The sequence below is a fragment of the Carassius gibelio genome, chromosome A1 (genome assembly GCF_023724105.1).
Source record: "Carassius gibelio isolate Cgi1373 ecotype wild population from Czech Republic chromosome A1, carGib1.2-hapl.c, whole genome shotgun sequence".
NCBI lineage: Eukaryota > Metazoa > Chordata > Actinopteri > Cypriniformes > Cyprinidae > Carassius > Carassius gibelio.
This window is the reverse complement of record NC_068371.1, coordinates 9,413,889-9,430,988: the sequence shown is the minus strand read 5'-3', so window position 1 is coordinate 9,430,988 and position 17,100 is coordinate 9,413,889. Positions and strand designations below refer to the sequence as shown.

General features: G+C 34.6%; 1 protein-coding gene across 2 annotated transcripts in view; it reads left to right on the top strand.

The window, feature by feature from the left end:
• The window catches only part of LOC127985525 (protein kinase C beta type-like), a 41,179-nt gene that overhangs the window by 3,946 nt on the left and 20,133 nt on the right, over positions 1-17,100 (top strand). For both annotated transcript variants that reach the window (XM_052587638.1, XM_052587589.1), the window contains exons 3-5: positions 11,734-11,816; positions 12,813-12,924; positions 13,486-13,614. In XM_052587638.1, coding sequence (XP_052443598.1) covers positions 11,734-11,816; positions 12,813-12,924; positions 13,486-13,614 — 324 coding nt within the window. The remainder of the gene's footprint in view (positions 1-11,733; positions 11,817-12,812; positions 12,925-13,485; positions 13,615-17,100) is intronic.

Below are 17,100 nucleotides of genomic sequence, written 5' to 3'. Positions count from 1 at the left end.
AACAGACCATGCCATCTGACCAATCAGAGCAGAGCAGGCTCACGGCAAGGAAGGGTTTATAGAGACTGAATCTTTGAACTGCTTCGAACAAATCGTTTTAGAATCGCTGGAAAGTGAGGTGATATTAAATGCATATTTTGAGAAAATGAAAGCATTTTTTTTACCTTGCTTGCATGTAGTCCTATTGTAGGAGACTCCCAAAACAATATTAGGAATCTTAAAAATGGCATAATAGGGAAACTTTAAATTAATAATGCAAATATTACCAGGTAAATTAACATTAAAATGGACAAGAATAACATATTTACATCTAATACATACTTTTTTCATCTTTAACTCTTTTTATTATTTTTTATTTTGCTTGTAAGTATTTAGTATTGGTAGAAGTAAAAAATAATAGGGAAGAGTGAGCTGTAAGAGCTGTGTGTCCCTGACCTGCTTCAGGTAACAAAGAGATCAGTCTGATTCCAGCACAACAGCTATTTTTACCATTTCATTTTACTGGCAAATGCCGGCACTGGAGAATGAAGTGACGAGAGTGAGGTGGTGCATAGAGAGGCTGAGAATGCAAACAAGAGGTTAGAGTAAATGATACTGTTCGAAAAACCACAATAAAATAATATGTTTGAAATTGTACGAAATGCTTAAAATAATGCCATTGTTGCAGGTACAGCCAAATATAGTACTTTTTGTAATGCCATCATATTACATAGTACATACATGACTGATCTTTCTACCACTGCAAAACGTGTACTTGTTGTGAAGCTGCGTGCATGTAAATCTATAAACCCAAACAGGTACAGTAGGTTCATATTAAATTACACAAGCTTGAACAAGATGGAACAGTGGCAAAATGAGATGTGTTTGAGAAAAAAAATAGCTGTTGCTTTCATTGTTATTCATTTATGTTATCAATTTATTTCATAGCATTTATATGTAAGTTTAGAGGTTTTATTTATATATACTTTCAGTTGAATCAAAAATCTTTGTTAAGTAAAAGATCCATGAGCAAAAATAAGTGCAAGCTAAACGCCAAAAAATGTCCTTTTAACAGAATTTCTGTGGGTCTTAAAAAGTCAAACCACCTTTCCACAATTTAAGACCTTGAAAAGGTCTTTATTCTGAACAGAAAGTCATATATTCGTAGTCATACCATTGCATGTTTGTCTTCCTCAGTATTTTTTTTATTATCTAATCATCCTTAAATCAAGATATATTTACTTGAGATGCAAATGTGTAAAATTTAATATTGACAATTTTAACAAAAGTAAGTGAGTTTATGCTTAAAACAAGAACAATTATCCGTCAATGGATTATGAAAACTTGTTTTCCCTTTTAATTAAGTTGATTTTGTTCTTTTTTGATGTTTACATATCATAAACTCAGTAATTTGATCAGTTTTCCATAACACATGGATTCTTACGTAATTTCTGTACAGTACATGTTATTTCCATATTCTAGTGGTTGGGACCAGAGCTGTTCAAGCCTTAAGCAATTCTTTTCTAAGTAAAATTAATTAAAACGTAAATGAAATTAGTTGGAAGTTGTATTTTTTTTTTTTTTGGCAACTGAAAACATTAGGTTGTAAATTAAACTAATTACTAGTAGAACTGTTTTCCTGTGCACAATTATTAAAAGCTGTGAGTGGTTGCCAGGGCATTGTTATGTGGTTACTAAGGTGTTCTTTTTAATATGTGGTTGCTTACTAGCCCAAGTCAGCAAATTCCATTAAGTCTCTATAATGTTCTGGTCTATAGTTATGGCTAAGGTTCAGTTTGTTCTATTCACTCATTTGTCTAATGAAGCTTGTCCGATCAAAAAATGCTGCCACTCAACAGACAATGACTGCCAGGTAGACGGTAACATTTAGTTTACAGTAACATTACAACTAAATGTGCATGACCTCTGCCCTATTGGGACACTGGATGCAATGTTTGGAAATGTTATGATGGTGACTGCATGAACATTGAGGTTGCTTTGAGAGTTTTAAAGGAACAGACAAACTGATAGCAGGCTTTGTTACAGAAGCCGGTCATCACTGACTGCATGAACCTTCTGTAATAACACATCGGTAATGACTGGAGGGCAATAATTGAATGCAAAGATATAATTAATAGGGACCTTGACTCTAATTAAGATGCATAGCTGTGGGATTTAAGAGATTCCATAATGAATATGTCTGAAGGCCCGTTTCTGCCATTTGTACGTAGTTTGTGTTCACTGTAATTCCTTTCATTAGTAGTGATTGCAAAACAACACTGAAGTTAAGTGTTCTCAATTTCAAAGCTGATTTTAAACACAATTTAGTTTGTTTTTGTATGATGTTTGATGCAATGTCAAATCTGTCTTGTAGAAAAAGCATCGCCTAAATGATTAACTTGTATTGTCCCGCTTGCAGCATGATAAACAATACGTTATGTAAATATTGAATATATTATACACAGAAAACAATACTAGAACACTCAGATTCCGTTTTAATCACTGGAGCTGTCACTGCAAGTTTTACACTGTTTCAAGCACCCGTTTGTGCTATGGACCCCTGTAAAAAGCTCCCATTATAATCAACGAAGCTGTCAACATTGCAAGAAATCTTATTTACTTTGCATCCACTCCTTGCAGAATTTATTTGTCACAAATCCAAAATAATCCTTTTCGCTTTTGGTATTAAAGCTTCCGGTGTCAGGTGATGTTTCTTCAGCTCTCGTTTTCATGCGCCACTGCAATCACTTTTTAATAATTGTACTGCTCTGCCTGTTTTTAATGTAGTCTGGGTCTTATTTTATTACCAAAGCATAGTTTTCAAAATGAGAGTATGTCATGCAACCTATTCGTGTTCAGATCAACATAATCTGGCTTGCTTCTACCAAAAGACAGGTGATTGTGCACCAACATAATTTAAAGTCTCATTCAATTGAATGCATAGCCTTTGACATAAACCCAAAAATATAAGGGAAGCTTTTCTCTTCCTTTTTAAACTTTGCCTGTTTAGCCTGTTTATTTTTTTATCCTAACAGTGCACATGGTTGAGTTAAATGTTTTTCCACTGTTCTCATTACGTTATAAAAAAAATTCTCTGAGCATTCAAAAGTGTCCCTTGTCATATATGTTAAAAAGCATTTTTTCATCACTTTGCACACATTGTGCAAATGTGGGATCTGAGCCAAATCGAAGGACAATCCTAGAACATCCTAGCAACCATCCATTCAATTCAATTCAGGCTTAGTTTGCAAGCTTGAGTGTGCAGTAGTTCATGATGCCTATGATGCCATATTAGTCTGCCTAATGCAAGAACAGTTTTTCTATAACTGCTGTGCCATATTTTAGGGTTTGAGATGCACCAAAGGTCGAACTTCTTAATGCTTTGCAGGTCTAAACTTGCTTAGCTTCCAAAGAAAACACGTCAAACATGTCATGGTTGGAACTTGTGTCTTATCATAAAAGTGCACAAATGCGTAGGTGTGAACTGCCTAAGCTGTGCCACTTCAGTCATCTCTGGTCAGAAACAAAGTTTGAGAGAAAGCTAATATGCCATATTATATTTTAAGCTCCTATAACATTGAACAATATAAATATACTTCTATAACAAGTAGGGAGGTCAGGGAGAAATGTGTGATGTCAGTGGGCAAGTAATTATTGGGAATACTTAAACGGTTTGCATTTTACATAAATACGTAAATATAAACCAGTTGTTTGTACTTGAATGGTTGTACTTTTTTTTCAGAGCACCACCTCAGATGTCTTTGGTGAAATTTGCCTCATTTTACATGCTTTGTAAAAAAAAAAAAAAAAAAAAAAAGTACTTTTAAAAGCAAATGAAAAGGCATGAAGAAAAAAAAAGTTATGAAAAGGAAATCTGTATTATTTATCCTTTTGATCTTTCAAAATAAATATTTTTTTTTTAAATTGAACTTTTCCTTAAAATCATATTATTAAAGTATTTTTTCTATAATGCAAATTAGCCACAATTATTTGTTGTCCTAGAAATTATGATTCAAATCTCTGAAGATCTACATTCCCATTCATATTTACATTTGTTAGCACGCCAGGTTTACTAGAAACATGGGATTATCCAGCCATAACTTCCTGATTCACACGAATATAAATATGAGGGAACATTAGGGCCAAATTTCCTTATCATCCACCACTATGAGAAAAAAACAAAGAACATAGTTTTGATGTGCAGCAACAGATTCTTTAACCTTTTTAAAATATGAAGTCAGGAAAACAGCACAAAATAGAAAATCTAAAAATCTTATCTAAAGCATTGAACATTTCCATTTCTACCATTATGACAACAATGAAGGAGTTCCAATCAACAGGAAATGTTACAAATCTGCCTACATTATATTGTCTGCATTTGTACTCGATGCAACTTAAGGAAGATAGTTTGAGTGAGTGCCAAAGACTCTCCCAGGATCACAGCTGGGTAATTGCAGAAAATAGTTGAGTCTTGGGGTCAGAAAGCCTTGGTTGGATCTTCCAACTGAAAAAGTATCTGAAAAGACCATCAAAATCAACACAAAAATGGGTCACTGAACACAAAATAAAGGTTCTGCATTGGCTGTCCCAGTTTCCAGTTTCCTTTATTTATTTCCACAGACTTCTTATATATATATATATATATATATATATATATATATATATATATATATATATATATATATATATATATATATATATATATATATATATATATATATATATATATATATAAATATAAGTATATATATCTTATATAAATATAAGACTGGAAACACAACGTTTATCTGTAGTTAAACCTACCTCCTGATAGGTATACTTTAAGGCTCAATTTAGTCCTGAAGTACGTAGCTCTAGTCTTCCTCCGGGAAATCAGCTTATTGAATTCTGGACAAGACTAAGTTTAAAACTACTTAAAACCATGACAGAGAAAGCAGATTTCTGTTAATATGATTTAAAGGGTTGTTTTAGTCTAGTACTAGGACTTAATCTCTGTCCGGGAAACCGCCCCATATATGATGCTAATGTCACAAAAGATTCTATTTCAAATAAATGCTGTTGATTTGAATTTTCTGTTCAACAAAGAATCCTAAAAAAAAAGTGCATCACAGTTTCCACAAAATAATAGGCAGCTGTTTTCAGAAATGTTTAAGTTTACCATCTTAAAATAAATTCTGAATGATCATGGGAGTAACACTGTAGACTGGAGTGTCTTTACCACCTTTACCATCACAGGAATAAATTACATTTAAAAATATAATAAAATAGAAATTTTATTTTGAATTTTTATAGCCTAACAATTCTTGATATTACTGTTTTTACTATATTTTTGATAAAACAAATCCAGTCTTGAGAAGCATAAGAGACTGGTTTCAAAAACATAAAAACAAATCTTACCAACCCCAGACTTTTGGAATGCAACTGTATATAATCACATGACAAAAATTGTGTAAGTTTTGCCAGATAAAGACAGCTGCACATTTTACCCTTTGACACATCTTACCCCACTCTTCTCTATATGTGTGTAATTGTGATATTGTGAAGAGTTAAACTGAGGCAGACTACAAACTTGGCATTTAATGCAGAGAACAGTTCCACACTCTTTAACCCTTAGGTCTTGTTGCTAGGCAACAGCTGGCAGATTACAGAGGGAATGTCCTGGAATGCTTCTCAAGAAAAGGGGAAGGGTGTGCCAAATATAATAGACTGTTTACATGTGAAGGGGAGATCCTTTAGCTTCAGTTATCTGCTGTGACTCAACCGTCGTTGCTTTCTCATTTATGTAATTCCAACTACAGGAATTTATGCATAATGTCAGTGCATGCCAGACTGCGGCTCCCTCCCTCACATCTACTCATGTATATATTTTTAAGTTCTGTTAAGTTCGGCCAGCTGTTCAGAAGGCTAAAACTTACACTAAATGTGTGTGAAATAGATATATAGGTAGATAAATACATACATAAAGGAAAATCATCTTTGTGAAAGAGATTCGCAGTGAAATCACAGATTGCAACAGTTGCCATTGAGTTATCAACATCATAAATAATTTGTCAACAATACATATTTAATAGTCCAGTTAATAATGAATGCTAGATCCCAGTGAGTAAAGTCTAAGGGCCTGTAAAAATTTTTGTGGGAGTGTGTGGGTGTGTGTGTGTTTGTGCTTATCTGATCGTTGTTTCCTTAAGGCTATCAAGTCATGCCAGTTTTTTGTCAGTCAACTTTACAATTCGTTTAGCATATTTACTGAAAAGTATGCTTTAATATAGGCAAGAAGTCTATTAAATAATATTGACGGATACAGCTTTTGATTTTAATCATTTTAAAATTAAGATTTTATAAATGCTTGAAGTGTTATTTTATTGTTCATTCATAATCTAATGGTAACAAATGGAACCTTTTTTTGTAAAGTGTTACCAAATAGGCTTCTAGATAACACTTTCAAAAACCTTCCTTAGTTGACCTTAGTTGATGCATCAACAAGCATAAACTAACATTGAGCAATACATTTGTTACAATATTTATGAATCTTAATTAATGTAGAGACTTTCACTTTTCTTTGATGTTGTGGTGAAATATGACTGGGGTTATTAATGACACACTAAATCACTAAATCTTTAAGAGCTTCCTCCTAATAGTTAAAAAAATGTGTGTGTGTGTGTATATATATATATGTGTGTGTGTGTGTGTATGTCTACAAGTTAGAGTCCTTCTAACAAACTACTCTTCCCAAAATCCATTAACAAGATAATTTTACTTGAAGTAACACTGCATGTGATATTTAGACTTTTTGACAAGTGTATTTTGTTTTTCCTGCACTGGCAGATTTGTTCACTTATCTTATCTTTAACTTGTTTGTGCCTGAAACAGAAGGGGAAAAACAACTGTTAGTGAATAAGACAAAATACACTTGTATGAAAGATATGCTAAATATCTTAATCAGTGTTGCATCTCGAGTAAATTTATCTTGATTCACAGATTTTAGATATTGTAACCGTACAAGTAAAGGCTAGAATACACTACATGACTTTTAAAATCTGAACAGATCACTGGGCATCATAAATACAAAAACTGTCCATCATAAACGACTGAAGATCATACACTGCCAGACATTCAAGGTGTTCCAGTCACAACGAACTCACACGGAAACATGTGCATTGTTGCTAGGAGACGAGTGACAAATGAAAACAACATGTTCTAAAATCGGCTGTAAACAGACCGAAACATCATTTATGTATTGATGCCCATTCATTTACCTTCATTTGACACTGACATTTTGAAAATGTTTTACAGAAATCAGAACAGAAATTGTGTGAAAAGTTCAGTTATTTCATGTAGGCCTACATGAACTCCATGGGAATCCCAATGGGGCTGATTATTCAGAAATGTTTAGTGTGTTATGTTATTTTTGACATAATGCTGGTTTTATTTGTATACATAGATTTAGGTGTGAATGTCACCCTTTATTTAACCCCCATCAATAACTGTGGCAAATATGAACATATTTAGGGACCAAGCACTGAAGGTGCTTAGGCATCTATTGCATACATTTGTTTTCTTATTCTTTGTCTTCTGCTCTTGTAGTCTATGGCAGCCCATAGAACCACTTACGGGACAGTTTGGCACACAGATAGAGAACAGTCTCAATATCAACCATAGCAAATCTAGAGTCTCTATCTCAACCTTTCGAGCGCTACCAATAGGCCAAATTTGAACTCCTATTTCTCATTTATGACGTTTTAACCGTAAGGTCTAGAAGCAAAATAGTTTTTTCTTCTGATTCCTTGTCTTATGCCAAATGTATACCTAAAATAAAATTTCTACTGGTCAAGATTTTTCCTTCGCAATTTTTAATTATTTGAACAATCTACCTTTTCAAACTCATCCTAGGCGGTTTGTCTGAATTTGATCAAAATTGGCTCAGATCATCTTCAGACAATGCTTGCAAAAAGCTGCCAAAAATTTCCACCACCAATAGGCCAAATTTGCAATATCTTTTTAACCATAAGGTCTAAAAGCAAAATTATTTTTCTCTGTTTGCTGTTCTCATACAGAGTTGAATGCATACCAAAAATAAAATTTATACGGGTCAAGATTTTTTGCAACTTTTTGTAAAAAAAAAAAATCAGCTTTTTTGAACGTGTCCTAGACAATGGGCCAAATGTAACCACAATTTGCTCAGATTATCTTCTGAGCATTCTAGCAAAAAAAGTTATCTAAAGCTTTTTGATATACCAAACCATTTATGTAACATGTATTAATGAATTTGAAGTTTGTGCATAAATGTACATGAGGCTACATCTCCGCAACGGCAGAAAAGCGAATTCTGACAAAGCTTGGTATGTGTTACAACAAGTATTTACCTGAGGTAATATAAGTAGTTTCAGCACATCACCACCTACTGGTCAAAAGTCATACAAATTTGACATTCCTAATTAGAATTTATGAATAGTTTGTCTGAAACAAGACTGGTCTCGTTAGATTTGGAACGGTATACCGAATAGAACGATACCTAATTGTTCTATGTCTGCCTTTTTGGGTATCAACCATTGTGAGTTTGGTAGTAAAATGCTGTATCAACAAATGTCTTCAACAGGGTTCTCCAACCCTGCTCCTGGAGAGCGACCATACTGCAGAGTTTCAGCCATTGCTGTTGCTTTTCATGTTTGGATTTACCACAGAATTTGGGGTTTTGGTGACTTGAAAACATAAAGAGAGTATTAGATTTTCTGAACATTTGGTTCTAGCTTTAGGTTGTGAGGTTTATGATCAAATAACAGTCAAATTGGGTGATTAGGCAAATATAAGCCGGAAGACAAAATTCTTGGTTCAGGTTCAATGCATATAATCCATTAAGACTCAACATGTACATGATGAAGTATAAGTACATTTAACTTGCTGATAGAGTGGTTTCACATTTTGCTTATGTGTAGATTTAGCGTATTGTGTAGAAATAAACCTGTGACATGCTTCTCAAACTACTTAGATTCATGTCAGTGTTGTTACTATTAACTTTTATAGTTAATTGAAATACACTTGCAATGTCAGGACATAATCACAGGTTTAACAAATATGTAAAAAAATAAATTTTTACAAAAGTTACCTACTGCAACTTTAAATTATTTTAAGCTAGTTGCCAACAATTTTCATTATTTCCTTACATTTATTCTAATAATAATAAGTTATAATATTAATATAATTTAGGTTGCACTTTATTTTACAGTACGTGTACTAACATGTACTTATAGTGAACTTACAGTGTATTTATCTAAGAAAGTTCTGGTAACACAAGGTAACTACATGGGGTAGGGGTAGGTTCAGGGTTAGTACCTAGTTATTACATAGTTATTGTAATTACTATAATAAGTACATAGTATATACATGAGAAACAGGACTGTAAAATAAAGTGCTACCAATATGAGACAGATAATCTGTGAAAAAATCAAGCTCCTCTGGCTCCTCCCAGTGGTCCTATTGCCATTTACAGAAATACACCGCTCCTGGTAAGAAACAACCAATCAGAGCTGCGGTCCGTAACATTTTTTGTGTTCAAAATTTACAAAATGTATATAATAAGCGAGTACACCATGAATCAATTTTCTGAACCGTGTTTTTAGCCTGTCCTGAATCACTAGGGTACACCTTATACTTATATTTGGATTATTTTAGATTGCTTCGGGGATACCGCGGCGGAGTAACCCAGTACCTTTGTGATTCTTCATAGACATAAACAGAGAGAAGTAGTTCCGGCTACAATGTTCTTCAAGTTCAAGATGCAAGCAGTTCTGTTTATTAACCGCTAGAGCGTCAAAAGTTACCGACTGCAGCTTTAAAGTACTAAAATTAAACTGAAATAAAAAAAATGTTTTTAATAAAAACAAAAGCTAATAAAAGTGTCAAATTTACAATTGACTTAAAGGGGGGGTGAAATGCTATTTCATGCATACTGAGTTTTTTACACTGTTAAAGAGTTGGATTCCCATGCTAAACATGGACAAAGTTTCAAAAATTAAGTTGTACATTTGAAGGAGTATTTCTGTTCCAAAAATACTCCTTCCGGTTTGTCACAAGTTTCGGAAAGTTTTTTTCGAGTATGGCTCTGTGTGACGTTAGATGGAGCGGAATTTCCTTATATGGGTCCTAAGGCACTTCTCCAGGTAGAGCTCGATCTCCCGTATAGCACAGCACTGAGAGCAGAGACATTCACTGATCAGAGCGAGAGCGTCACGAAAAGTCACAAAAGAAGTGTGTTTTTGGTTGCCAGGGCAAGACAACCCTGCACAGATTACCAAAAAAAAAACAGCATTAAGGGACCAGTGGATGGACTTTATTTTTAAAGAGCATCAACGGAGTTGTGCAAGTGTTTTTGTTTGTTCCCTGCATTTCGAAGATGCTTTTTCACAAGGCCCAGTTTGACGACGGATTTGAGTATCGTTTATTTCTTAAGGATGATGCAATCCCAACGAAAAAGGGTCACTATCGTGTGTTGGAACCGCAGGCGGTGAGTAAAACTGCTTCAAATATCTCTGCCTCCTTGTTAGTGCGTCCCCTCCCATGCCGGAGACCCGGGTTCGAGCCCTGCTCGGAGCGAGTCGTTGCTGCTGCTGCTCTCGTTCAGTTTCAGCCTCTGGATCTGATTCTGGATCATAAATAAACGGCTGAATCTGACTGTTAGCCATGGTTTGTTTTGGATGATGGGTTTTCCCTCACGGTAATGTCACAGCTTCCACATGATCTCAACGCAAAAGCCTATTCGCGCTCGTGATTCTTTAGCTCCGCCCACACGTCACGCCTCCAGCCGGTCGTGTTTTTCCGGGAAAAATCGGTACAGACAATCTTTCTCTTATGAATATAATAAAACTAAAGACTTTTTGGATTTATGAAGGATGCAGTACTACTCTATATGTACTCAAGATTAACAGGATATTGAGTGAAAACGAGCATTTCACCCCCCCTTTAAACTACTTAGATTCAAGTCAGTGTTGTTATTGTTAACTTTTATTGTTAATTGAAATATTAGAACTTAGAAATATTCAAATGTAATATTTATATAAATATATAAATATTTAAACTTAAGTAAAAAATATACAGATAAAAATAACTTTAATTGACCATAATTTTAAATTAAAATGACTAAATAAAAAAAGCTAAATATAAATATTATTAAAAAGAATAAAATGACAAACTTGTATAATGAAATTGTTAAAAATGGAAAATATACAAATAGAGCTTATTTTAAAACTATAATATTATAAGTAATGCTAAAAGAACTATGATTCATTTTAGCAGCCAGAAGCACAAATGTCCTCTATCTCAAGCTCTGAAGATGTAACTCCTTAAAAATATCAGTTGGGAAATAAACAGTTACTCCAAGAAGTATTGAGATGCACTTAAATATATCTGAGTGTGACTGCATTAGATCACAAAATATCAAACCACGTGGCATCTGCAAACAAATGGCTCAGCTTTACTCAGCACTAACAGAGCAGTGTAGTTTGTCACATTTCCTATCAACCTGTTACACTAACATTTGACAACCTGAAAATACTTGCTGTATTTATTCTGTACAGTATATCTGTTGTTTTATCATTAAAACCTAACACACTTGCTTAAAAGTTTGCCAATGCTGTGCTTTTGTAAAATAGGATGCTATTTAATTGATATCTAGTTGATATTTTGCCATCTAATACAATGATGAACATATGTTTTAATGAAGTTCTCTTTCTTTCTCTCTTTCTCTCTCTATCTCCCCAGTATGCGGTTTTGTGGTCCACAAACGCTGCCATGAGTTTGTTGCTTTCTCCTGCCCTGGGGCAGACAAGGGCCCAGCATCAGATGTAAGTAAAGCCACCCTCATCCACCCCCTTTCGGGCTTCTCTTGCGAAATCTTTTCTGATAGTGAAAAACACTTCCTTTTCAGTTGAAAGAAACTTCTTCCTGTGACTAAGCAGTACACATACTCACTCACACACTTATTCATGTATATACCCTGCTTGGTGAGCAGTTTAAATATTTATTCAGTGGTAACTGATTATGTACTGTTTAATGAAGCCTAACACTAATCATGTTCCTCTTGTGTTTGCTTGCATTATATATTCACAAGCAAACAGGCAGAGACATCAGTTTTCTCTTCTCTAATCTCTATTTATAACCGCGCTTCCTCCCTATATGTGTAAAAGCAGGCGCACATGCGCACTTCCTGTGTTGTGCTTTGTTTCTGCTTTGCAGCCAGTTATGTTGGTTTTCTGTGAATGATACTGTACTTCACAAGTGAATTTGTTGAATCTCTGTTGTGTGATGCTGATGTGTAGGAAAGCTTTGATTCTTGACCCCCTCGACCATTGACTCCTTTACAAAAGCTTGAAGTCAGTGTCAGCTGCTGAATAATTAACTTGATTTTGTTAAATTTGCACTTGGGGGAATCACTTCTGTAGCTGCATTTTATTTCTAATAGTAATCTCTGCAGTACATTATTTATTTGGGTCTCTACAGTGGCGCCCCCTAGCTGTAGGAATTTATCACACCATTTCACATATTCACTAAATTTTTTTTTTTTTATTCCTTCTGGTATATTTTGCTATCAGTTGCAGTGCTTAATTTTTCAATATGTGGGTGCAGCTGACCCTTCTCTAACTCAAGTTTATTGAACTTCCTATAGGATTGAATGGGTGATTTCTGTGAATTTTCATTCAAATGTTCTTAGAAATTGAACAGATATTAGTTATACTTGAGCTGGAATGAACTGTGGCATTGCAAAGCATTTTTTTTATGTATCAGAGATCATTGTTGAGGTAGTCTCTTAATTTGAAAAGAAATATGTTTTTGTGTCACAGGACCCTCGCAGTAAGCATAAGTTCAAGGTACACACATACTCCAGCCCCACATTCTGTGACCACTGTGGATCTCTACTGTACGGGCTCATACACCAGGGGATGAAATGCGACAGTGAGTCTAAACCCACACACACACACACACACACACACACACACACTGAACAATGAAATCTCTCATACAGACCTCTGCTGGTTATGACCATGCATTACATAATGAACTGTTTGATCTACTTATCTCTTTGATCCTTTGGAAATGATGCAAGAAATGTAAATTTGCATTATGTATGAGACTATAAATCCTCTTACTTATGTGTTTTTACTTATGTGTAACTAATTAAAAGACAATTAAAGTTTGAATGCCTAAACGTAAATATAAATATTCTATACTGTAAAATACCATAGATTTGGGCATATATGAAAATATATAGTTTTTGGATCTTTAAACTACTTTATATGCAGTATATACATTTGTTTATTAAGCGTTCCATGCACGTTTTAGTTCTTTGTGTGTCTGAACGTGATTGTGGTTGTGTGTGTGTGTGTGTGTGTGTGTGTGTGTGTGTGTGTCATGGTGTCTGCGGTGATTGTTTGGGCATTTCTTAGTAAGTAGTGAGTGAGAAACAAATGCTGCATGTGTAATGCTGTCAATCTAATTATGTGTGGTTTTCTGCAGCTTGTATGATGAATATTCATAAACGATGCGTGGAAAATGTTCCCAGCCTGTGTGGAACAGACCACACCGAGAGGAGAGGACGGCTGCATCTCAGTGCTAGTATCACAAATAATGTTCTCACCGTGACCGGTGAGTTCTCACTCACACACTCATATTTATATAAAATAGTGGAGACATTCCACTGACTTGTAATGATCTCAGATTTAGCCATTTTATCGATTCACAACACCCTACAGCAGGGATGGGAAACTGGCAGCCCATTCAGTGTCTTTTAGTACAGCCCACTGGATCATATTAGACTTGGATGATCTATTTTAAAATGTTTGAAAAGTAATCCAGGGAAAGATTGCTTTCAGTTTATGATGTTAATACATACTCCAAGCAGGACGCGTTTGCTTGTTTCCAGTTGCTCACTGTATTCATTACAGCGTAGGAGGATGTGTATGGGATCAATTTTCCACAGAAAGTATTGCATTCACAGATAAAAATTATTAAATGTGAAACCAAAGTTTAAACACATTTGAAATCATATTGCAAAAAACTGAAATAGGTTGTTTTTTGTGCACTTTCCTCTCATATTTGTATTTTTTGTATGCTTATGCTGTTTTCCCTTTGCTCTTGTTTCCATGTTCTGCGCTTGCTTTTCCAAATGTTTTGGTTAGAGTTTCATGTAAAGTATGGCGGATTTAAACGGGTCATATGATGTTGCTAAAAAGAACAGTTTTTTGTTCATTTTTTAAATGCATCGATTTTTACAAAGCTCATCGTTCTGAAAAGTGAGGTGTACTCTGATTGGCCAGCTATCCAGTGCGTTGTGATTGGCCAAATGCCTCAAGCGTGTGACGAAAATGTTATGCCACTTAACATACTGTGATGCTGTCTCCCGGCGTGTCGAGACAAAACCAATAAAACCCATTGCAAATGAGGCATTTGTAGCATCCAGTGGGGACATAATTACTGATTATAATGACTTATACTGTCTTTATTTGCATTGCGTTGTATCACGCCATGTAAACATAAAACCATGTCTACATTTATGATCGGAGAACCTACCAACAACAAGCGCTACACTACAGTGCTCAAAACGTATGTTTGAATCATCAATGGCAAATCCTTTAAATATGAAAGCGTATTTAGAGGCTGTGAGTCAGCATTATTTGTCAGGACACCGGCATTGTAGGCTACTCTCTCAGGAAACAGTCCTCTGTAAAATGCACTGCACAAATCTGAATATACGGTTTGAACCACCTTTCTTTGTGTACACATTCGGGCGGTGTTATGCAAATCTTCCTGCACAGTAACGTAGATATCGGTTAAACGAGGCGTTTTAGGAGTGTGTGGACGAGTCTTAACTTTTATAAAGAATATCTCTTTGGGTTTAAGACTTTAGTCTTTGCAACTTTAAGGATCTTATCTATTCACGAACAGCTTGTAACACTCCAAAGATAAGGGAAAACTTGAAATCTGACCCCTTTAAGCATCATCATTGGTCCACTAGTTCTAGATTGAAAGCTTCTCTAGCTAATCAGTCAAAGAGTGGAATTGACATTACTCCAATGTGCCTCATTAGCTGCTGATGCTTAGCGTTTACTTGTACAGGTGAAGATGGATAACTGCAGATGGGGTAATATCTTTCCATATAGGACACTGTTATGTGTGTCTGCCTGTCACAGCTGTACGCCTACCTGCCGAACCGTTCCCATTAAATGAGCCTTCCTAGCGACTCTGTCACTGTTATATTCACCTATATTTTATACGCCTACAGTCACATCGCAGAAGGCAGCAGCCACTATATACATAGTTCCTGCGTTCAAGCCCATTCATTTCAGTGTTTCTCAAGCACACTCGCCAGAATGTTGGAGAAATTACATAATTTCTTTTAAAAATGTATTGGTTGAAATCTGACTGGAATTAGTATTTTGTGAAGCGCGTTATAGTTATACTATAATTGCATTAAGAGAACATGAGAAACACCTTAATAGCAGCCATAACCAGATGCTATTTGTCGTATTAAAAACAATTTAGTTTTTCTACAATATTTCTCTCCCTGTATGAGGTTGAATGAGTTTCAGTGAATTCTGCCCATTCAAGGAATACAGATTTTCACTGAATGTAATTGGTTGCCTTGTGTTTTTTTTAAACGTTATTTTAAACTTTTGTTTATTGCATAAAATTTTGTATTTGCTTGCCTTATGTAATAAATAGTTATGCTGTACACTTATGTGAATAACACTGGGATGTGAGTAATTCACATTTTTAAATGTAACATTAAAAAAACTGAAAGTTGATCATGTCTAAATATGCATTCAAAAGCAAAATCTAAGAAAATAAGTAAGCAATTATGACCGGCAATACTCTTAAGAGCAACTAGAGTAGAGCTGAATATATATATATATATATCTAGTGGTCAAAACATGGCATTAAATATAAATATTATTTTTCTAGTGAACAAATGCCTCTAATTCGCTTCTTTGCACTGGAATTATTATTTTTTTCTCTGTTTTAGTACACTAATTATAACATAATTAATAAGCATATTAGAAAATGTTATATTTTTAATGGCTATTCATGGATTATAATTATTGCACATATTATTTAGTACCAAAAACTCACAATATTAACTAAATAGAACTGAAGTAAAATATAGTACAAATATTTAATTGATTAAAAGTTACAGTTAAGGGACATCCATGTATGTCTTTAAATGCATTTGAAATTATTATTAAATTATTCTAATTTAACTAAGGTTTTGTCCTGGCTTAACATGAGCCTTTTCTGTGAAACTGGGCCCTAACATATATTAATATATTCTTTAATTTAATGGTCCCAACATGGATCAATAAATGTTGTATTGGTTTTAATGAGATACACATCTAAGAAAAATCGAAACTGTTTATGCTCCATGCGATGGATTTCACAGTGTCATTTGTGTGATTTTAATCAGTCGGTAGCTTTTTCAAACAAGTGCTCTGATCATAATTTTCTCATCTTTCTGGACTTGAATACAAAGACTGGAGTAATGAGAAGGGGCTTTGTTCAGAAACTAGAGAACCCATAGCTGTGCTGGTTTTGAATATCTAACACTTTAAGCAAATATGGCCAATGTTCATTATGCATGTTAGTGCAGATCAGTACAACAAGAGTATTGCATGGAAATGTTGCAATAAAATTGATGTTTGCAATGTTTTTGGCTTAGCTTAAGAGGATTTCTAGGTCTTTCTATGCCAAATTTGATTACTCGATTAAAAAAAACACACACACACAGCTTGGCAACAAAGTGTTCTGAACGAGTCTGTGTTTTTCTCAGCTCTTTTTGCCTTGGGCAGAAACTGCATCCTCTGGAAACATGAGATCAATCCGTCAACGATCGCCCCACATCCCATTCACACACACCCACACACCAGTTCACCCATCCATCAGCTCTCGGAGCTGCATTTAGAGCGCTGAGTATATAGAAAGGAGTTTCATACACTTTGCTGTTAATTTATAGCAAACTTACAGATTCTTTCGAATTATCTGTAAAAACAATCGCAGATAATAACCTAACTATATATATATATATATATATATATATATATATATATATATATATATATATATAATACCCTAAAAAAA